General features: G+C 31.8%; 1 protein-coding gene across 1 annotated transcript; it reads left to right on the top strand.

The window, feature by feature from the left end:
- The first annotated feature begins 17,779 nt into the window (after window positions 1-17,779).
- Window positions 17,780-20,054, top strand: LOC107861102. Its single transcript, XM_047406626.1, has 5 exons — window positions 17,780-17,967; window positions 18,045-18,197; window positions 18,377-19,443; window positions 19,516-19,614; window positions 19,703-20,054. The coding sequence occupies exons 3-5, from the start codon at window positions 19,432-19,434 to the stop codon at window positions 20,033-20,035; spliced, it is 444 nt and encodes a 147-aa protein (XP_047262582.1). The 5' UTR covers window positions 17,780-17,967; window positions 18,045-18,197; window positions 18,377-19,431; the 3' UTR covers window positions 20,036-20,054.
- Window positions 20,055-25,350: the final 5,296 nt, after the last annotated feature.

Here is a 25,350-nt window from a genome sequence, read left to right as displayed (position 1 = left end):
GCTTAAAATTAATGTCTTCACGCTTCTTGATCGCGTTAAAGGGCATAAAATACAAATTTTCACACATTTTTACATTTGTCAATAAATTATTGATAATCATCATTATTTTAGATTTTTTATCGATTTATTATCATATTTTAACTTCACATAATTTATTGATAATTATTCTTAATTTCGTAAATTGTAGAATTTTATTAATTTATTGTCATTTTATATTTTTGCACAGTCATCTGTACACGTACACAATATAACACTATATTTATTTATTTCACACTATAATTTTAATTAATTATAGCGTAATACATTTTTTTAAAAATAATTATATTTTTTTTATTTATATTTTCTGTTATTATATATCAAAATTCATATTTTTTGTATATTATTTAATACAGTTCGTAAGTAATAAGTCAAATTAATTATTTTATTACACAAAACAAAAAATAAATTAAGTCAAGATCGCGTCACCTTTAGAAAAAGTAACACTTGAGGTGATGGGTTGATGTTTTCATCACTTGAATTAAAAAATTTTTACACATTGGTTAAAAAATAAAATATTCATTAGAAAATATCCTGTGGTCTAAATCATGCACGAAAGGGATAATTTTTTATTTTTTGATTAATAAAGGGTGTCACTTTTTATTATAAATAAATGGGAGGGAGTTAATATTTTTAACAAAAGATACACACATTTTTTACAACCACCCACACAAATTTTGTTCCTCTTTCTCCTCTCTCACAAACACACAAAATATACAAAACACACTTTAACACACACACTCATGCATACACACACCCAAAATCAAATTCCCTTAAACTCTCACTGATTCTCCATCGCCACTGGCTCGTCGAAGTTGTGGCCGGTGAGCTCCAGCCCAAAACCACCAGCGCTGACCTCTCTCTCCTTCCTTCTCACTTTCTCTTTTCTCTCCCTCCTCCTGCTTTGTTGTGCCACACTGGAGTTGATCACCAGTGGGCGAGCTTTGGCCAAGCCTCTACCTGTGCTGCCCCTTCTCCTTTTCCTCCCCTTTTTTCTGTCGCTGCTTCGCCAGAAATGATGACCGACGAAGTTTTTGACTGCTCCCACTGTTTGTCACCTTTCACCCTTTTTTTTGCACTTTATTTTTTATTTTATTTTTTTGAATATTTTTTTTACAGATTTGGCTGGTTATTATATTTTTGACTTTGCTCCGGCGTTCGCCTTAGAAGTAATGCCTCATTTTTCCCCATTTATCGCGAATTTATCCAAAAATGTCTCACTCCGACAACTTTATTTTCATTGAATGTTCATTTACTGTAGGAATTAAAATCATTTATGATTGTTTTTTGTCGGCTATTAATTGTTGTGTTTGATGTTTTTCAGACAAGCACTATTTTTCGAATAGATTTTGTATGTTTTGGGCATTATTTTCAACTTGTGACTACTAATAGTTATTTCTTTTGTTGCTGTTGTATTTGTTACTATTTGGGCTATCTTTTGGCTGTTCGTTATCAATTAATATTACATTGCTCTTTGCAGAAAAGAATCTTATTTCAGTCACTTAATTCATTGTCTGCTCGACTTTGAAATGTCTTGGGCGACAGCTTGATCCATTACAATTCTATTTAACTGATAACAAACAGACGTTGCACTACATTGGCCAATGAAGAGGTTTTCGTCGATTTTTTGAGGCCTCCACAAATAAAAAGACGAACCTTACGTACACAAATACGTAACAAAATAAATAAATTTGGGCGATAGATGAAATTTTTATAATATCTAAAACTTTATCTGAAATAGTCGGATATTTCAATAAAGTAAAATATTTCAATTAAATAAAGTAGTTCAAAAACAAACTAATGCTAAAGAACCGTTTCGATACAACCAATGGTAAATTTCAATTTTTTAGTGACTAATGATATATCAGTTTGTAAAAACCTACTCAGTACTCCCTCTTTCCTACTGTTTCTTCATGTTTTCATTCTTATTTTCCCCAGAGTTTTTTTTTTTTTTTAACCCTGTTCATCTCTTCCTCTTAATCTATGTTCTTAACATCGTACTTCTTTAACCACACCCCGAAAAATTTTTATCTGGCAGCTAACAATCGTCCTTTGTCTATTGTGCAGACCTTTTGGACTAAAAAAGCCAGAATTTCTAGGAATTTACAGGTTAATCCATCGTTGATACTAAGAAATTAAGAGGCTAACCATATACTAAGGGTAAGAAGGTTATAGACAGTTTAATTTACATGGTTATGCAAAAAAAACTATTTAAAACATATATAAGAACATGAATATAAATATTTTTGTGGGGAAAATATGGAAATAAGAACTTACATGAAGTAACTAGGAGAGAGATTTCCCTTTCGGGAACCCCCTAAAGATCGAATAAAAAACTTGAAGCTTTTATTTAAACCATGATGTTACAAAGTTTATACAAGAACGACTGGGTTAGACAAGTTTTTTGGGAGGAAAGGTTTAAACATTTCAGGCGAGTTTTTAGGTTGGTTGATTTTTCTCTCTGCCTTTCTACTACAAGATGTGCTCCTTTTATAGGAAAAATGTACATAAAGGAGTGGTTCTAAAGCTACTACGTGGCCGCAACATAATTGGCCGACACTTTTAGATAAGGGATAAGAAAGAAAACTTTAATAATGCAAGTCGGGTACGCTTTGGGCCCCATCGTCACATGCGTTATTAATTTTCTTTCACACTTATTTTGACGCGTGCTTCAACAGTTTTTCTTTCTTTTTAGAAAGTAGTGATAAAGGAAGCACTCAGACTGACTCTGACTTTTACAAGACATAAAGTGGGCATCCCCACTTGACCATACTAGCTAATAATACAAAACTATGACAACTGTAGAGTATCTTTACAACTGTAGAGTATTTTTACGTATCCAAGTTGTGCAGGGCTATGGAGTCGAAGCTCATGCCTGAGTCGTCATCTTCATATGGATCCTGAGCATCCTGGAATTGTGCTATGCTATCTTCTTCATTTGATCTTGCAGAATTATTATCTGTATTATTTATTTCTGGTACAGTGCTATCCGGCTGTTCGTCTGGTAGTCCATCCATATATTTGTCTTGCGTTTGGTTACTAAAAAATCTGTCTAGAGTCTGTTTAATTATTGTCTCTATCGTCTCACTTTTTCTCTTGGATATTAAAGTCTTTTTTGAAGTCTTAGATCTTATTTTAGCTTTTGATGAAGAGCAGCCTTCATCTTCACTTTTTGGCAAAGTGACAGCCATGAACGGATTTGATTTGTCTTTACCGATCATCGTTTGAATCGGACTAGCTGTACCAACATCCGGTACAGTGGATTTCTGAGCATTTATTGGGAAATGCACACCCTTCTCATCCATTTTTTGAGGAGATGGAGAACTCTGAGTTGGGGTCTGAGTTTGTGCATCAGTTTTGCTTACTGGAGTCTGCTGTCTGAGTTTTGTTTCTAACATTTGTATGTGTTTAATCAATCTAGTGTTTTCCATGAGGAGTGACTCCTTTTGGGCATTTAGCGTTTTGAAGTTTTCCGTCATAGAAGAACAATGGTTACAAAAAATAATCTTTCCAGTTTCCTTTTGCAAGTTGTACTGGGGTATCTGGTCTGGATTTTGTCTAAGAGAAGGAGATATGTAATAATTTGGCCCTAAATATCCCCTAGCATAATTAGTGGCTTCTATGAAATCATTAAAACCTTTAAAAAGAGGGGCTTTGAAACCTTGTATAGAGTCTAATACTTCTAACCATGTTTGGAAAATGCCATTAGTTTTTCCATGAATTACTACATAGTATTTAAAACGAGGCCTACTTTTTTCGGCCATGTAATGACATAAAACATTCATAGATGCCATGAAATGATTTCGATTTTGTCTATTGTAAGAAATCCAGAGGTTATCTGTTAAACATCTTTGAGGTCTGTCTAAAACGTAGTCTGGTCTTATTCTAAAAGATATATTGCTCTCGGGGTATGCGATTACATTAAATGGGCCGAAATGAATTCGTTCCATTGTCTCGAGAGATTCTAATGGTCTAAATTTAAGTTACCTAACATATTCTGTTGGTAAGCCTCTGAGGACGAAGCTACACCTTTGCCTTTGTCTGCAGGAGGTTGTCCTGTTGGTCTCATGCTGAAAACAAATGAGTAAAATTAAAACTTATTTATTTATTCCTAGTTGTAGTCTACTTAACTGGTCAGCTAATTCGTTCTCTTTTTCTTTTATATGTTCGAATACTATATTCTTGTAAACGGATATAGTATCTGTAAAGTTTAGCCATCTTCTTCTGCTACTAGTTTTGTCATTTATTTTTTGATGAAATTTAACTATAGCTTCACAATCTGTTCTGACTAAAATTTCTTCTTTATTTAGTATGTACAGTTTGAAAGCGTTTAGACCATATATGATAGCTAATACTTCTAAGTCTATAGCGCTCATGTTTCCTTTTTCTTTATACGCGCCACTTTGATATCCACATATTTGTTCTTCACTTTTATTATTATATTTATTAGGTCTTGCTTTTAAAATAGCTCCCCATACTAAGTCACTTCCATCTGTTTGAATAATTAAGTAGTCTGATTCTAATGGAATTTTTAGGTCCGGGATATTGTTGATTTTTTCTTTTATTTTTTGAACTAATTTAATATCTTTTATATTAAAATGTTTTTGTCCTTTGCTACTTGTTTTTGCATATAAAGGTCCTGCTATTTTTCCTAAATCTTGAATAAAATTTCGTGCATAATTTACTAATCCTAAGAATTTTTGTAAATCTTTTGTTGTTTCTAATTTATCTGGCATGTCTAGTACCTTTTTTGCTATGTGTGGTTGTAGTTTTACTTTTCCATTTCCTAGAGTTATTCCGAGAAAATTAATATAAGTTTTGCATAACTCCATCTTCTTTTTACTTATTATTATACCATGTTTAACAAATAGTCTAAAAATTACTTGTAAGTGTCCTAAATGTTCTTGCATGGTTTGACTAAATACTAAAATATCATCTACGTATACTAAGATAAAATGTTTATATTCTCCAAATATGTTATCCATTTTTCGTTGAAAAATGGGCGGAGCTGTTTTTAATCCAAACGGCATAACTAACCATTCAAAATGTCCACTGGGACATGTGAATGCTGTCCATTCTATGCTATCTGGATGCATTTTGACTTGCCAGTAGCCTGACTTACAGTCAAATTTACTATAAACCTTTTTATTTTGAATTCTATTGATTAACTCACTTTTATCTGGTAGTTTGTAAGCATCTGTTCTAGTATTATCATTTAATCTTTTGTAATTAATTACCATACGAGCTTTACCTCTTACTTGTTCACTATGATTTCTTACCATAAAAGCAGTTGATCTATGTTTAGAGGTAGATCTTCTTATTACTCCTAATTGTAAGAGTTCTTTTATTTGTGTATCGAATTCTTTAGTATCTTCATTATTTGCTTCTATAGGTGCCGTTTTTATTGTATATTCTAAATTAATTATATCTAATTTACACATTATCTCATTGGCTTCCCAATGGGCTAACGGTCTTTCTCCTATTATCTCCATTTCGTCTAATATAGAGATTATATTTTCTAAATCTTTTGGACTGTTTATTATTCCTATTTTATTTATTCCTTTTCTAAAATTATAAAACTGAGTTTCTATGCTTATTAGGGTATAGTCTTTTTCGATATCTGTTAGGCATTCTTGTCCTTCTGCATTAAGCAGAGTATAGTTTCTAACTTCTTCTAGGTTTTCTTTTATATTTTTGTTTTCTTTTGACAGGTTGCTGTTTTGACATTGAGTGTTTTGGCAACTGTCGCAACACTGTTCTGGAAGCAGTCTAATTTTATTTGTGTTTAATGTTCTATATACTGTTGGCAATGTTACTGTTTGTACTGGTGTATAAGTTAAATTTTTAAAGAGCATTATTCCATCTCTTGTCAAGAGACATCCTCCTTGATTCTGTATACAAAATCTTAATCCTATAACAAAATCTGATCCTATATTTAAATCTCGTGCTAGTATTTTATTAACATTGTAAACTGGGTTATAGAATTGATTGCATGTATTTAAAAAGCTTAGTTGAGCTTTCTCTATATAATAATTATAGATATTGTGTGATCCATCCATTTGAGTAGCCATTATAGGTTTTTCAAGTATTTTTAATAAGTGTTCTGGTACTATTTCTTTATTGATTAAACAGCTAGTACATCCGGGATCTACTAATGCTAGAGTTTCTATTTCGACATCTTTTATTTTGATTTTTAGTAAAACTTTAATAGTAGAGAATTCTTTATCTTCATTGCATATTAGATTAGTATTAGTATCTTCTAAATTCATAAGTTCTGCTTCTAATTTCTCTAAATGTACTGCTTCTTGGGTATCCGTTTCTTCTAAGGTGATTTTTGTTTTTCCTTTTTCTAGAATATTTAGTCTTTGTTCCAGATTATTTAAGCGGGTTTCTAGAGTAGAGACCCTGAGGTTTAGGGTTTGATTGGTCGTATATTTTTGTCCATTATTTATTTCTGATTCTACTTTTATTTTTAAAGTGTTTTCTATACAATTTATACATGCCTCTAGGTAACATTTTTTACATTTAGCTCTGTTGTCTTTACTTGGGTACCAATTACATATACGGCATCGATTACTATCTAAACCCTTATTTCTTTGAAATTCATGTATACATTCTTGATTAACATTCATTAAATTATTAATCATTAGGTTGCTTAAGTCTAAATCTTCCATTTCTTGACCTAGCTCATTCTCGCAAAGTTTTATAAATTTTTATGAAAAAACATAGATCTTTCCAAGATATAAGGTGTATGTATTTCTACTTATATAGAGAAATTAGAAAAAGAAACAACATATTAACTAAAAAACGTAATTTAGAAGGAGACCAAAAAAGGCTACTAAAAGTTAATAGAAAATATAAAGTTTATTATAACGACTTATTAAGTGCAGTAAATTGGGAGATACAAGGTTGTGAGAGAGACTTAGAAAATAGTACTTCAGCCATAAAGTGGCTTAGAGAACGCATTAACAGAAAAGCTTATCAGTTAGGATAATAAATGCCAATTAGATATATTGAGTTTATACGAGAAATTCAAAGTCAATATTACAGAGAATTTATATATAAACATCAACTTGTAAAAATCCGAAAACAATTTGTAGAAAGATTAGAGCTGTTAAATAAAGAAATAAGAAATATAGAAACCGATATTTTAAATTTTAAAGAAACAGACGAAATAGTTACCATAGCATCAAATTATTATAAAAAAGCTTTAATTAGCGACCAATCTAGGCTAATAGAACATATACAGGAAATAGATTTGGATATAACCTATACAAACAGTAGATTAAAATATCAAACTAAGCTAAGCAAAAAATATCTTAACTTAAACCACTTAGGATAAACAAGATAGCTTCATTAAAACATCTCGATTACCTAGATCTCAGATTCCAACCTGAAAAGAAATACAGAATATTAAAAAATAATTCTACCATAAGGTGTAATTTTAATCAAGGAGAACATATTTTACATTCGGAAGATAAACAATATAATACAATAATAGACTTTCTAATAAATTTAAGCGAAAAAATTCAAGAAAAAGATAATAGTATAATAAGAACTCTAGACCACATAGAAGTTACTCAGAATAAATATAAAAAGACACTAGATAAGATAGAACGAAATTTAGATTATCTTAAGTCTCAAGAAGTAGAAATCGACAGAAAAATCCAGTATTTAAACCATAAGTTTAATTTGGAAAAAATACCTACAAAATTTGAAATCGAAAAACTAATAGCAACTATAATAGAAAAACCTAAAGAATTGGAATTAAAAACAACTCAACTAATATCTAATCTTGTAGAACAGGTAGAAAACATAACAACGGAAATCAAAGACTTACAAGAAATAACAAAAAGATTAGAAGAAATATCACTTTCATGAGCGAAGAAGATATAAATTACAATAAAACACTAGAAAAATCAAAAAATTATCATAGTGACCCTGAAGGACTATCTAGGCATATACCTTCAAGTCAAACAGATAAAATCCTACTAAAACAAAATAACACTATAATAGAATTACTATTAGATTTACACAAAAAGATAGACATCTTAATAAAAGGCAAAGAAACTCAAAAACCTCTCCACAAAGAGTCAGAGTTACCCGAATTACACAAGAAAATAGACATCTTAATAAATAAAGAAACCCAACCAAAAAATAACCTAGAAATAGACGAACTAGTTAACCAATTGAAAAGAATTGAATTAACTCCTAAACAAGAACGAAAAAACATAATACGAAAACCATAAAAATGGACTTTCTATCAAATAGACGGAGAGCCATCGAAAATAATACAGGACAAGGAGAAGAAAGACAAAGAATAAGTTTTTCAGAAAATAGAATATGAAATAATAATATATTAGCAAGAATATGCAGACGACAACCTAATGCAGAACAGAATCAAGAACTCAATGAAATAATAGATGTAGACAAAGACCTACAAATTTTTCAACAACATCAATTAAAATTACTAAATCCTAAGATACTATATAATGCAGGATATTTTTCGACAGATAACCAGTTATATAGACATTATAGAGAAGAACAAATATCTGCCATAGGAGAAGACTTTAAAATATTAGATTTAGTAAATGCTCACTCTCTAAAACATCTAAAAAAATAGAATGGTATTAATGCATATGGGTTTAATAGTTATAGGAATAGAAGGATTAACTAGAAAAAATTTAGGATCCAAAGTATTGATAACCATATATGATGATAGATGGTCAGACATTAAAAAATCAATAATAGGATTAACTGAAGTAGATATGACTAATAATGGAGGAATATTTTACATAAGTCCAGACTTCCTAATGAATTTAAAAGAATTTGGACAAAATATTAAAATAGGAATTCAGACTAAGGGATACGAAGAAATGAATAGCGGAAATAATTTACTAATGTGCATAGGTTTTATTGGAAAATTAACTTTAAGCAGTAATACGAAATTTAAATTAAAAGTAAATGATGTAGTGGAAATAATGGGAAATAAAGGCATAAGTTTAATAAAACCAATAAAAATAGATCCCGAAATATACGCAGGTTTAGAATGGAATTTAAATAAATTTACTAAACCAAATTTTTTTACACCAGACTCTCATCTATTATATACTACGAGTAAGGGAGAAACTTCGATAAGGTTTACAGATTACAACTACACAGCCAAAAGAAATTTAGACGACGATGAAATAGAAAGTAATATAGAAACAGAAAGCGAGTTTATGAATATAGAAGTGTTACTTAAAAATATTCTACTGAAAGTGTTTATACATGTTCTTAAAAATATTTGTCGGGAAAGATATTCAAAGAAGAGCTTGAATTTTTATATTGTATTTTTTACATTCTTATAATTGTACAAATATTATCATAGTGAAAACTTTATTTTTTGGGGCATTGGGCGGGATATTCTTTATTTACACAATCTTCATCACGTGTTTAGGCAAGTTTAGACTATTAATATTTATATTAAATTAATTTAGATAAGTTTAGACTATTAATATTTATATTAAATTAATTTAGATATTTAATCAAATAATTTACACTTTTTGCACTAAAAAATATTACGTAATCTTTTTCTTTGTTCAATCTTTTCATACATATTATTATATAATTTTATTTATATGTCTTCACATACTTTTATATATATATATATATATATATATATATATATATATATATTGTACGTCAATATATGTATTATATTATAATAATATATATTTTATATTTATATTTATAAATATTATTTTATTTTTTATTTTTAATAAACATAAGTCTGGTTAGGAACCATGTTTGTGGATTTTGAAGGATGCCTAACCGCTTTCTTTCGAAATAATTTGAATTCTTACCTAGAATATAAACTGGTTTCGTAGATTTAAACACAAGTCATACATGTTAATAAGTAAATAGATTTCCTATTTTCCTTAAAAATTAGGTGGTGATTCTGTACAAAAATTAATTTTTTTGAGTCCATTAGTTGTCGTGCTTGGTTTATCCTAGGTAAAAATAGGCCATGACAATATGTTTAACTCTAAAAGATCATGACATACACGTGCTGATTATACAGTCTTACATCATCATCATGTGGTAATATTTTATAAGATTATTGATCTAGAACTTCAAGAACTCAATAATCATTTCAATTAGGGGACTACTAATCTGCTTCATGAAATTTCTTATTTGAATTCAATTGACTCATTTTCTAATTTTAATATCATGAAGATAACGAGAATGACTAAATTATTTTGTGATGACTTCAATGAATTTAGTATGGGTGCTCTTGAGAATTAATTTGCCACTTATATTACTGATGTTTCTCATATTGATGAAAAAGTTTCCCATTCTATATAGACATTGTGGTCTCTCAAGAGAATTAGTTGAGATAAAGAAGCACTTAACCTTTCCTCTAGTATTTTGCTAAGTGAAATTTACTTTGCATCTACTAGTTGCCACTATATCGTTGAAACAACTTTTTTGACAATGAAATTTATTAAATATGTCCTGTGAAATTGGATGAATGATGAACAATTGAGCGGTTTCTTGGTACACTACAAGAAAAAGGACTATTTAAGACCAACATTTAGGGACGAGTCAATTATTTGGTCTCTAAAAATATACTTATTAGGACGAGATTAAATTCTGATCTCTAATTGTATATTTTTTTTGGGAAGGTACAAAATATGGTCCTAAAAAAATTATTAACCGGTCCCTATTGATAATTTGGAGCCTTGAGTGGGAAATTCGGCGCCAAACTTTAATGAAAATTTTAATAAAAAATTAAAAATTTTATTTTCCGCAAAAACATATACTTCTAGTATATTCAATGGTACCAAAAAGAAAATAAAAAAACTTTGTTTTCTATTCAAAATACAAGTCGTCCCTATAAGCTTTGCCCTAATTGTTTTCAAGGCAGCTTTGCGAATTTCTTGTTGAATTTACGTTTGCCCTAACTCTTCTTTCCATCGCTCAAAGTTTTGTCAATTGTTTTTTGCCATTAACTTTTTTTCCTAATCTCAATTTCCATCGTAGCTCAGGTATGATATCTCATCCAGCAAGTTGTTTGCTTGGTTTCACTTTATTTTCGATAATTTATTCCTTCAATTGCTTGTTTGATTCCAGTTGTTTTTGTTCTTTTTGTTCTCTCTCTCGTTTTAATAATTAGTTAAAAGGTTACTAGGCTGGAATTCACTTATAATTTGAAGATTTTGAAGTGTCTTCAAGTTTAATTTATTAGGGCTATTTAGAGCAAAGTGAATTGATAGTATGTAGCCGTCGCTGAAATCACACAAAATCATTGGGTCAAGTGTACTGGTGATATTGATGATCTTAACATTTCACCTAATCCTTTTGATATCCCTTTCGATCACCGGTTTGAGGAAGAGGAGGAGGTTTTCACCGTACGTGAGGTGAGTGTTGCTGATTATGGGAATGATACTATATTGTAAGTACACTTAGGATATCCTTGAGTTTCTTTAAGTCTTATGGGAATATACTGGTGAAGGTGAGAGGTTTTCAACAAGGCCACCCATTGCGGTGGATGAAACTAGAGTATTTATTTAAGTCCAGTCATGTGATGAGGAGATTACATCTCCATGTCAGGTAAAAAATCTAAAAGATGAAACTTGTCCAATTTGTTACGAGGAGATTAAAGACGAGAATGAAGTGATTACAATTTATTGTTTGCCCGCCTTTCACGTATGATGTCTTCTCCTATTGCTATCCATGAAAAACACATGCCCAACTCGTCGAGCAGTCTATCCTTTGCATTATTCTCCCCTTTTGGACCGTCAATGTCATAAGCAAAAACATAACATGTTGGAGCCGCTGATGTTTGAATTATATATGTGCTCTTTATGTGATTGGTGCAGATTCTTTATTTTTTGTAGTGATGTGATTTTTCACATGTTGACTAATATTAATATGAAAGAAAGGTGATTTGTTTAAATGTGCTAGAAAATATTCAATTGCTAGCTGTTTTATTTCTTTCAAATTCTTAACTAGACAGCGGCCAGCATAATGAGATAAGCATTGTTAATTCTTCTTGTATGTCTTTTTGTCAAGTTCTAGTGAAGTTGGAAACATCTAACGTATGTGAAGATCAGTCCCTTCATATGAGATGCAAGCGCATGTGAAGCGCAAAACTTCACTTTATGTGTTAAAACAAGTTATTTCTTTATATGCAAAGGGAATGTTCATAAGGGACATAGAAGTAGTAGTTGGATTCATAGGATCATGTGTAACTAGTTGCTATTTTTTTTCGATTGTTGATATTCTTTTGATGAAGTTAATCAGCAGCTTTCTTTCTGTATCAAGAAACTATATAAAAAATTCAGCGGAGACATAATTAAAGTAGCTTAGAGGAAGCTAATTTGTAACAACGTGGGAACACCTAAGTGGTTCTTTCCCAGTAACCAACAGCGCCACCGATTTCAATAGTAAAAGCTCTTTCATTGATGTTCCTGTCAGTAAGTAGAGGTGCTCTTTTATGATGATTTGAAGAATCCATTTGAGTTGTTCGGAGAGTGGAGATTCTTAGAGTAATGAGTGAGAGATAAGATTTTAAATCTACCACTAAGAAACAGTGGGATTCATTTTTGGAGTTGCATCTATTTTTCTGATCTTGATATTTTTTATTAGTTATTCTGATGCTTTGAAAAAAACCGAATGTTTAATAGGGTTATTCTGATGCTCAATGACATCATAGATAAAGAATGTTGGACTGAAACTTAGTAGTTAGCCAACTACTTATACTGTGAAACTTATAAAATTTTAGTTGAAGTCATATATTAAGGCATAATATGATTAATATGTCAAATATAATACTCACCAGATCATCAATTAACCACATATTATTGTTTTATGTATATTTCCTCTAAAAGCTTACAGTAGTCATGTATTGCTTTGCAAATATAGAGTTATTTACGACATCAGTTCAGAGTTTGAGGTTAATGCATTCAACATCTATTAAGAACTATCTAAGGCATCTGTTTCCTCCAATAATTAGTTCTGTTTGTTAAACGCTATCTACAGCATCAGGAGTTTGAGGTCAATGTATTCAAAGTTATTTTTAAACTTCTGAGGCCTTAATTAACTCATGACTTAGTTAGTCGAAGCAAACACCTTTATGAATAGACATATGGAAAAAACTAAAGCATACCAAATTGAAATATTTATGAAAGCATTACAATAGTGAAAAAAATTGTATGTAATATTTAGAGGGATCATTGTCGCCAAGCAAATGGCTAGTTATTCAAATATGCGCTCACCTTGACTAATTCCGCCATTGCTAATTGTCTTTTTTTTTGTTGGGTTGTATTAATGAAAACTTCAAGTGGGTATCTGAAATATCATCAAAATTCCTCGTTTGGTTCTTCTAGAAGAGACGTCTCTTACAGGTTCGCTTACTTCTCCACCCTTTTTTTTAAAGAATTAAATTATTTTTTATTCTAATTTTTAATTATAATTCGACATGAAATTTATGATCCTAACATGAACTTGTTTTTTTATTTTATTTTATTGGTATTTCTCTTGGTTACATTTTCTTTTTAGTAAAGAATCTTACTTTAATTTCTGATTTAAAAAAATATGACTCAAATTGGAGTTTCTACTTCAATAGCACTTGTTTTTGAGTTTAAGTGTATTAATAGGTTCACTAAATATTAGGAAATTATTGTTTCTTGGCTCCTAACTATATTAATTTAAGATTAATCTGATGATGCTGACTTGCCATGCCCGTCTTAATTTCCGTTATTACTTTCTATATACTGGTTGAAACTGTTTTTTGATTGAGTAGAAGGTATATCAGAAATAGCACGGTAGTGATATGGTCTGGGTACACTCTACTCTTCTCGACCCTGCTTTGTGAGATTACATTGGGTATGTTGTTGTATGGTTTAATTTTTAACTTCTTAAGTAAAGAATCTTACTTTAATATCCAAAGGAAAAAAAGGATCACTGGGAATTAGTATTTGTGTGTTATAATTATTGAGTTTGGGCATGTTTTGGTAGGTGCACTAAATAATTTTTTTGGAATCATTTTCTGTGGGTTGGATTCTGCTGTTGGAACTCTATCTGAATTTTAATCATATCAATTTTAGCATTAAATTACACATTGTAAATGGCTAATGTCAATTCATCTATTTGCTCTCATCAAAACTACCTTATATTACTGGTAACCTGCTAGTAGAAGTAGTGCACTATATGAAACTATTTAGAAATACATTGCCATACTTACCGATAATCGAAACCTAAATAATGAACTTCATGAAGAACAATATTACTTGTTATCTGCTAGTAGAAGTAGTGCAGTATATGGAACTATTTAGAAATACATTGCCACACTTACCGATAATCGAAACCTAAATAATGAACTTCATGAAGAACAACATTGTCAATGTATTTATCTACAACAAAAATAGCCCCTCAATAAACATTCATGTAACATCATTCTAATGGCAAACCATAGCCTCATCTTCAATGGTGAAATCTAAACAAGTGACTATAATATCTCCAACTAAGTTAAATAAAAAAGCTGCAAACTTCCATCCATGAAACAAATGGTAACATCTTTTGTAGGAATTTGGTGTAATGAGACAAACTGTACCTGTCCCAATGTTGTAGTCTCATTCTTTCTCTTGAATTATTTTAATTACTTTCTTGCATTTTGTTCGGTGCTATACTGCTACTTTTTGATCTTCTACGTATTTCAAGTTATAAAAATTCATAGAATCTTTTCATTCTGCTTCCAAGTTAGAGATCTCGTTGTATTGTTTCATAAAGAAAGAAGAAAGAGAAAAGGAAAAAGAAAAAATCTGTCTTATTCTTTTAATCCTTTATAATGAAAATTTAGATATAGCTTTTAGGCAACAACTACTACTCAATCTTAAACTACTTGGGGTTGGCTATATGAATCCTCATCGTTCATGACTTCATGTCACCCCGTTCAAATATGGATATTGCTTACGACTTGTCAGATACAGAATGGGATCAAGAATTTATTAAATGATTTAAAAATAGGGTGAGTAATATGAGAAACACATAAACATTAGATTTGACTTCTTAAGGTTGTATTACTCATTTTAAAGTATTAAATGTAATCTTATGTTTAGGTCGTTCAATTGCATAAAGCAGATAATAGTCGGCTCATGAAAGATCTTCTCTCACTTTCACGTGGTCTTACCAAATATTCAACACATTGTAATGGTTATATTGTAAATGGATATAGATTTCATGCAGAAGATTATGATTGATCTCTAAGGACTCAACATTGTGGTGTTGTTGTAGCTAGCAAGAATGATGAAGATAATGATATGTTTGATTACTATGGAGTTTTAACAGATGTGATTGAATTGCAATTTATTCCGGATAGAAGAGTGATTTTATTTTAGTGTAATTGGTTTGATGTGCATGATAAAATAAAAGGAATAAAAAGAGATGAGTATGACTATGTAAGTGTGAATCCGAGTAGATTTTTGAAAACAAACGAGCCTTTTATTTTAGTGGATCAAGCATCTCAAGTGTTTTATGCTAATGATAATTCCAATAAAGGTTGGCATGTAGTGAGGACTCTTCCAAATTTATGTTCCAATATCTTCTTGTCATTTCTCCCCACAACCTCCCTGATTTATTCTGGAGAAAATCTTAACGGTTACATCCAATCACAAACTACACGAAAGTTGTCCCTTTTTTATGGAGAATTACCCGCTTCGGATGCCTTCCCTTTCGTTCGCCTCTTCCCACAAGAAATGACGGTATTAATATTAAACATCTTAATAGTAGAACTACTTTCGTACTACTAAACAAGGATACTCAACCTCGTGATTCGTATGAGGTTGTGAAATAAATAAATGATGATGTAGATGACTTAGAAAGTCCTTCAGATGCTGTAGATGATTTAGAAAGTCCAACACAAAAGAAACGTAAAAGAACTGATGAGGTGAGGTATCTCATAACTTACTTATAACTAAAAACTTCTATTCTTTTAGCATTAAAAATTTCAGTTATAATACTTTTTGTATAGATTTTGAGATTTTGTGAAGCACAAATACTACGTTGACTGTATTCTTTAGTTGAATGGGTAAAAAGTTTTCTTACTATTTTTTTACTTCTAGCTCTTTTTGCAGGTTCATTATGAAGACTGAAAATGAGTATCAATCAACTATTAAGAGTACTATGAGATATACTTTCTGCGCACCTGGTGCAATTGAAAAGGGACGGGGAAGAGGGCTAAGATCTTTGATAACAAAAGGAAAAACTCTAAGTAAGAGTTCATTAAGTCTAGTTTATCAACCTAATGATGTAGTTAAGCAATACATCCAAGAATTTGAAACAAGGTTTTTTTTAACTTATTAGAATTTTAAATTGCATATATAACTTGAATTAAACATCATAGCTTATTTTTGGTCAATAGAAATAGATGGTTCTTCTAACTTATTTTTGATCGTTCTTTCTTGTGCTACAAAATATAATTCCTCAGGTATTAGTAATATGATTTTCTTTCTTCAGGTTCTATTGGAAAGGGACCAAAAGAAGGAGTTACAAACTCTACCATGTGTTCTAGTCAAATAATGGAAATGACAATACATAAGAGGTTCGCAGTTCAGGAGAATGAGTTTATGCTAGTTAATACTTCATTATCTCTATCTACTAATGAGGTTAAGCCATATTTACAATATGTTGAAATAAGTAAGTTTTTCAAATCAAATTTCTATTGAGGATTTTTTGTCTGTGAAAGGTGTGATAGTTGCTGTGGAGTTTCTGCCACACTCTATGAAGGTTGTGGTTGATAATTCTTGGCGTAGTCTACTTCTTGTCATGTTTTGTTTGATAGTTATGACAATTGTGTCACCTGTGACTGCGTCGTGAGCCTGAAAAGTGGCTCGTCTGTGGTAGTTGTGCTACATCACTTTGTCATTTTTTAACACTGGTTGGGAAACGGCCAGACCTATAAATTACCTATAATCACTACTTATGTTAAATTACCTGATATCACTTTGACTAGTTATGACAGTTGTTTCATCTGTGCCTGCTTTATATACCTGAAAAGTGGCTCGTCTGTGGTAGTTGTGCTACTTCAATGTGTCATCTGTTAACACTGGTTGGCAAACTGCCAGACCTATAAATTACCAGATATCACTACTTATGTTAACTTACCTGATATCACTTTAACTAGTTGTGACAGTTGTGTAACCTGTGGCTGCGTCGTGAACTTGAAAAGTGGCTCGACTAATCAAGTTGTGCTACTTCACTGTGTCAACTGTTAACACTGGTTGGTAAACTGCTAGACCTTTAAATTACTTGAAAAGTGGCTCATCTGTGGTCGTTGTGCTACTTCAATGTGTCATCTGTTAACATTCGTTAGGGAACTGCAAGACCTATAAATTACCTGATATCACTACTTATGTTAATTTACCTGATATCACTGCTAATGTCAACTTGCCCCAGCTAGTACTTTTTATTTTACCCATTTTAATACAAGTGGGAAAACATATTTTGCCAGGCATCCCAGCTTCTCATTACAAGATCATAGCTGGATATGCCACTCACTCCAGGGTGCACAATGCATAATGCATGTATTTTCACCCTTCAACCAAAGTTCTTGCACAAAAGTTAAATTTTTTGTACCAACCACATTAATGACTTCAAATGAAGGGTAGAAAAGATCCCTTTTAGGAGTGAAACAATATGGTCCTGTTACAGCTGCCATATTAAACTTAAAATTTTTAAGCTCATACAACTGTATATTTATTTTAGATGGTTCTACAGGGAAAGAGCAAGGAAAAGGAATTACAAGCTCTACCATGTTATCTGGTCATGTAATGGGAACAACGATGTATAAGAACTCTGTGGTTCGTGAGAATGAGTATATGCAAGTTGATACTCCATTTTCTTCATCAACTAATCAAGTTAAGCAACGAACCAAAGAGGCTGAGGCAAGTAAGTTTTTTCAAGTAAGTTAAGTTTTTGATTGCATTTATAATTTAAGTATTAGTAACATGATTTGCTTTCTCTAGTTGCTATTGGGAAGGGACCAGATGGAGAAGACATAAGAATGGGAACGATACGTAAGAACTCCTTGGTTCTTGAGAAAATGTATAAGCAAGTTGATACAACATTTTCTCCATCAACTAATCAAGTAAAGCAACGAACCAAAGAGGCTGAAATAAGTAAGTTTTTTTTACAAGTTTGTTGTGATTTCGATGGTTTTCAAAAACTCTGAAATTCTAATTTTATCTCAAATTTAATTTTTTTTAGGCATAATCTGTAGGAAGATATTTTTTGGCTCCCAACGGTTATTTTTTAATTAAATCGGATCTAATTCCTAGATTTTTGTGCTTCTTGTTAGGAGTTTTTAAGAATAGTGTGGGATCTAATCAAGGAATGCGATCAATGGGTAACAATCCTCTGATTCTTGGGAAAGAGAACATGCAAACTAATATTTCATTGCCTCCATCTCCTGATAAAGTTATGAAACCCTCCCAAACTGTTGAAATAGGTATGGTATTTACACTTTATGTATTATTAAATTTATAGAATTAAATTTTATTATTATAGTTCTTACCAAATTATGATGTTGTAGGATCATCTAATCCTAAAAAGGTAAAAAGAATTCGAGGGAGCAACAAGTGCAAGGAAGTTGCATCACTTGAAATCGGACAAAAGCTGAAAGTAACCTTTTACAATAATAGAACGGTTGGAAAAAATAGCAATCTATTTTCGAGAAACTTGAAAAAAATAATTCATGACAGTAACATGCGTCCATTGGTTGTATCATCATGGAGTGATATTAAGAAACAAAATTTGGATCATATATAGGCAGCTATTGAGGTAACAACTGTAGTCGATAGTATGAATGGGCATTTGGACCTTTTTTTGCTTTGTTCTGACTAATGTTGTGTATTCATTATTGTAGGATAAATTTGAGAGTGATGATATGAATGATCATCGTGATCATATCTTTGAATGGATGAATGAGTTGTGGAATAAATGGAGAGGACACTTGCATAGTAAGTATGTGAAAAATAAGTCAATGGTACATGCTCTTAAATGTAAACCAAAGAGAGTAGAGAAGAAGGACTGGGAGTGGTTAGTTAAGGAACATTTTTATTCCGAAAGTTTTTAGGTATTCCATTTCGTAGCACTATATTACTTACTTTATAATTGTGTGTGGATAGACTTCTTTTTTCTAAAAAAATCAATGGTTCTGTTTATGTTGCTCTGTATTACCTGTTAGTTCTTCCCTATAAACTTTATTTGTTGATGCAATTTCAGAATTTGCATTTGAATAGATGCTAAGTTTATTGTTTAAGAATAATACAGGCGAGAAACAAAAGGAATACAACAAACCGAGCTAATTTGACAGTGCTTCATCATATTGGTAGCAAGTCTATTCGAGAGATAATGTATCAGCAGGTAGTATCAAAAATTATTTTCATTATAGAATACTTATGAGGTATTATTTGACATATTTTCTTTGATGTAAAGGGTGGGAAAGATGAAAATCCTCCGGATTTAGGGACTATTTTTTATGAGACTCGTAAGAAAGACAACAAGCTTGTTGAACCTGAAGCAATTGAAAAACATGTGCGATTGGTAAATTAAATTTGTAAATTACTAAAAATTATTATGGGTTCTGATTAAAAATGTCCTTTTATTTATCGTGTAATCTCAGATTGAAGAAATTGTGAAAGCAGAGCCATCTCTACCTACCATAGAGATTGTAGAAAAATGTTGGGGACCTCAAAATCGTAGTCATGTAGTTTTCTTTGGCGGTAGAGTAAAGGCGAAAGATATGAAAGGGGGCACTTCTTTAAAGACTGAATTACTGTCAGCTCTACATTCAACTCGAGAGGACAATAAATCCTTGATTGAGGAAAACAAATCAGTGAATGATCGTTTGTCAACCTTAGAAGATGAGATGGAAAAAATAAGAAAAATGCAAGAATTTTTTGCTGCTCAACAATCTCATATCCCTCATACGACCCCACCCGTTTCAACTGAATGACACTGACTTATTTTGTTGTCCAAGTAAGTATTTATTTTACTTGGTTATTACTTAACTATATTTTATCAAGATTCTACCTTGAACTTAATTGGAGAATTATGTTAGGCTGCATTTACCTTTATTTTCATGTATAGCATTGTTATAAGTGGACTTGAGTATGGGGATTGGGGTTTGGGGGGCTTGAGTATTTCTTGGTGATGCTTGGATTATAAGTAAATGAGATGCTTGACATAGTGTATTTTTTTAAACAAAGAAGATGTATGACTGAAAATGTGGATGTATAAGTGATGCTGCGAGTAACAATACACTAAGATGGATTTTCAGTAGAGATTTCCAAGTGATGAATTGAGTAGATATTTCCAGCTGCTTCTACCACAGTGAACTTATAAGTAATTCCCTGCTGCTTCTTTTCAGTAGAGATTTGAGTAGATATTTATCAGTAATGCCCTGATGCTTCTTGTGTCCATTCGAGAGATAGCGGACTGCTACTTTTTGTGTGTCTACCTGCTGCGAGTAACAATAGTAGACTGCTGCTTCTTATGTGTTTATTCGAGAGATAATGTATAGTAGATCCATATGCCTGCTGCTGCTTGTGTGTTTTGTTGAAACTGTTTTGCTTCTTCCATTTCTCTCTAGTAAAACATGTCTCTGGAAAGATTTAGTTACATTATTACAAGAAAAATATATGTGGTGTAATAAAACAGCTCCAGTAAAAGGTCTGTTCACCTTTAGTTTGGTTTATTTAAGAATATATGTGGTGTAAGAAAACCACAAACTGCTTTTACCTTCCTGAATGAGCAAGACCTTCACAAAAGTTAAAGCTCAATAGTTACCCACTTTATTCCACTTGTATCAACTTGAATATCATGTTATGCAACTCTATCATGTTATGTTATTGTGCAAGAGTCTTTGTCATGGTTGTTTAACTAAAGGATTGACTTTTCGAAACTTTGTTTTGACAGGTTTTTGAAGATTGAAGTTACAAGAGAAGATGCAAGTTTAGATGATGCACAAGCTTATTATTATTTTGCTAAGAATATTATGTAAAGCTTGACATCATATTCTAGCTCGGGATGTTAATTTATTAAGTTTTTTTGTTTAAAAAATATTGAAACTATTGACAATATTCTAGCTCGGGATGTTGATTGGTTAAGTCTTTTATTGTTTAGCAATATTGAAATTATGTTTATTATACTTTGTCATTTTCAGTAATAATTTTATATTTAACAATGAAATATATACATTTATGATATTAAGTTTTAGTACGTACCATTGGTGGTAAATTATAGATACAAATATAATATTGTTTGGGCTAAACATTAATTTAGGACGAGTTAGTTGCTTGTTTCTAAATAGTTGCTTGTTTCTAAAGGTTAATAAGGACTGGTTAGTTTCTCGTCTCTAAAGATTAATCAAGGACGAGTTAATTGCTTGTCTAGATAGAGTAATTTAGGACAAGGTAGTTACTCGACGCAAAAAGGTTTTAGCGACCACAAAATAACTACTTTTTAAAAATGAAAATCATATATTTGGGATGATATATACGGTCTCTAAAAGTATTTTTGGGACCGAAAATGTTACTGTCGCTAATAACATTTAACGACCAGATAGAACACCTCGTCGCAATTGACCTTTAGCGAAGAAGCCTATTAGGACGAGCCGCGACGAGCACTTTTCCGTCCTAAAATGTCATTTGCGACTAGAATTGGACTTTTAGGGACCAGATTTCCCTTCCCTAAAGGCTATTTTTCTTGTAGTGGTGGCTTATGTAAGAAAAGATGTATTTATTAATATTTCTAATGATACTATTGTAAAAATGTTTCAAGAGATGAAAACTCATCGAGTACGGTTGTGATAATGTAATTATATATTTTTTTATTAGTAAAGTTTAATTTTTTTTTTGTATGTGTGCTTACTTTAAAATTTGACACCCCTCAATAAAAATTCTCACTCTCTCGGTGATGATTAGTTAATAGCAGCAACTAATATTTGTAGTGAATAATGGTGAGAAATAATAGTGGCGACAAGTGAAAATTTATAGTGATGTATAGCAACATATGATTTGTGACAAATGGTTATTGTTGCGGTAATGTGTAATTCACCACTCACGCAAATATATGTGGTCGATAGCTAATGTAAAATTAAATTGAGTATGTTCTCAAAAAAGACTTGTAATTAACTATTTGCTGAATCAAATTATTATAACTTATCAACTGGAGCATTTATAAAAAAGTGGTTATTATAAACTAATACTACAATATTATAAAAACTTTATAATAAAGAAAATTGGGAGAGGTCAAGAATTACGAAGTCCTCGGGTTGGGGTTATAGTAGCTTACAATTCTGTTGAGTTAACCATGGGAATAAACTTATAATTTATCTAGTTTACAAATAACTTAGTCGACATTGCATGTAGGCTCTTCTCAATGTCCATTTGCCAATTAAAACTATTACAACTTCTATATTTGTTACAATCGGATTTATCAGGTGATGATAGTACCAACTTCAACCCATCAGTAGGTAAGTCAAGTCATAATCCAGAACGATAAGTAACAGGCTAGCAAACGGAAGGTATAAAAACAAGAAAGATAAACAACAATAATAATAAAATAAGCGGAAGCAAAAAGGTTAAAAAAAGGGCAGCTCAGTGCACTAAAGCTCCCACTATGTGGAGGGTCTCGAGAAGGCCCCACCATAAGGGTGTATTGTACGCAACCTTACCTTTCATTTCTGCCAGAAGATATTTTCAAGGCTTGAACCCGTGACTTCCTGATTACATGGAAGCAGAAAGGATATACATACATAATACTATACAAGTGAGGGAGAGGACAAAATATAACAAAATAATCTCGCTTAAGACCTAGTACGGTCGGTTCTAAGAGCCACTAAAATCAAAAAAAGAGTATCAGATTATATCCAAAACATACATATATAAACCGTAATCTCAAAAATACAAATGACTGTAACTAAAAATAGATGGAGAAGGATCAACTTTGGACTCTAAAAAGTTCACCCCGTCTCTAGATCAGTTGCAAGGCCTAAGGACAACCTCAACATCGATGGCTCATACACGAATCTACATCAGAAAAATAACACAGAAGTGCAGTACAAGTCCCGAAGCAATGGATACTCAGTAGATATCATTGACCAATTGAGCTTAAAATCATAAATATAAAGTATGAGAATGTAAGCTAAGTCAAGTATAAGGGATAGAAATGTAAATATCAATCTATACTAGGAAAATGCAATATATGAAATATATAACTCAAAAGTAAAAGCAAAAAACTAACTATAACCTAATTGGCCCCCATAATCTCAGAGGGCACACATAAGAAGACAAATAACCCAATTGAGATTCCAAAATCCCGGTGAGTGCAAACAAGAGAAAATTGAATATAAGAATGCATAAATTACCTTTTACCATGCCCATGTCAAGTAACTTTCCAATCTCAGATCCATAATGGTAGTATATACTAGGCTTGAAATGGCACCAATGAATAATAACGAGAGGCTAGACACCGGATTCAAACTAGAAATAATGGATAGTAATAAGAGGCCAAATAATTCATGTAAAATCATTAGAACGGCCGTACCAAAAATAAGCATCTCGGCCATAACTCACAAGAATAATCATGATCAATACCTAAATAACCAGACCGTAGTCATAAAACGATACCAAAATCGAATCGGATCTCATAAGTAACATAATGTACCAGCAATGTATGAAGCCATAAGGAGTAAACCATAATCCAAAACCAAATTCCATGCCCATGCCAAAACTCATGATAGTAGCAATAGGGCACTATATTTAAAACGGAACTAAACTATAAGTATAAATATACGTCTAAAACCCCAAGCATGGAATAGCTAGCGAAAGTTCAGGTTCTTCAATCTACTCTTGGTAAATTAGATCACTAAGTTAAATCTCCAATTACTAAACCTAATAAGGTCCAATGGGTTCCTTTCCTAAGTAAAAATAAAGCGGGTCTGGGTCAAGTACTATCCGACCCGTGAAACATGCAAATAACTAGGTATAAGTCAATCGCAACTTAAATTAACAGCCTAAAGTATCCTATCAAGTATCCAACTAAGCCTAAAGGAGTTTTATTTTTATCATGCCCATTCCAAGGTCCTGATAATCCAACCTGTGGTAGAACCTACTTGAATTTATTATATGGCTTCCCAATGCCATCCCAAGGTACTATAGGTGCTAATTCTCGTCGTAGAGGATGATAATATGTTATACTAAGGGAAATCGAATATGTTATACTAAAAAGGGGCCCTAACTGGCTAATTATGACAAAAATATGCTAAAATCATAACCGGGATAAACTATCCACCCAAAACTAGCTAATAATATGTCAATATCATAATTAAGCTTAATCTAAGAGAAGGATAAACCTAGACTACCTTAATGTCACATAATGCTCGCCGAATCCTCTAAACCAAAGCTTTCCCAATGAGTTGCCAAACTATCAAAATAATTCTCTATGCATCATATCAAGAAAAATGATACCCATATTCCATATATATGCTCCGGTAGACTAAAAATTCCACGTGCAGTCTACTTGTGGAATCGTGAAATTGAAATCGCCATAGTGTCCTATGTAGCTCAAAGATCAATTTCCACATATATTTGGCTAAGTCCAAGATCAAGGCAACTCTAAAAATGAATCGCAATACCATCAGAAAATTTAAGAATCAAGTCAAAGAATCACTAGAAAATTAATGGGACACTTACGAATTAATAATGATTTAGGGCCCACAAACAAATCCCAAAGCTAAACTCAACTCAACTATATAGTTCCCCTGTAATTCACGAACTATAATGATTTATAATAACATTTGTACTTAGAAAAATATGAGGGAAAATGAAGGAGAAGATATATATACTGACAGGGGTTTCCTCGTTGTTGTCGCAAGGTCCCTTGGTCGCAGCTGTGACATCCCACTAATGGGACCATCGTGATTGTGGTGGCCTAGCCATGCAATCGTAATGAACAAGCTGGTTTGGCCTCATGACCTCCTTCATCGTGCTTGCAAGTACTCAAGATTTACAATTGCCAAGACTAAGATTATGGACCCTCGCAATAAAGGGGGTCCTCATCTGGACACGAATGAAGGTTTTGGGCCTATATTAGGTGCTGATGCACCAGTAATTATTGGCAAGTTTCATATATCTTGATCGGGCTCTCGAGATTCATTCAGAATCTCGCAAGCATAAAAGAACTGTGCTACCCAACTAAATTTGCCATTATAGACTCAATGACATTAAAATTTCCATTTGAGGTCATTTCAGTAAAAAGTGGGTCCCA

This window comes from Capsicum annuum, chromosome 2 (assembly GCF_002878395.1).
Source record: "Capsicum annuum cultivar UCD-10X-F1 chromosome 2, UCD10Xv1.1, whole genome shotgun sequence".
Lineage (NCBI taxonomy): Eukaryota > Viridiplantae > Streptophyta > Magnoliopsida > Solanales > Solanaceae > Capsicum > Capsicum annuum.
This window is presented reverse-complemented; position numbering and strand designations above follow the sequence as displayed.

Coding starts and splice junctions, on each gene's coding strand:
- LOC107861102 (XM_047406626.1), top strand. Junction 19,615..19,702: donor CTGAAGCAATTGAAAAACAT/GTGCGATTGGTA, acceptor GTGTAATCTCAG/ATTGAAGAAATTGTGAAAGC.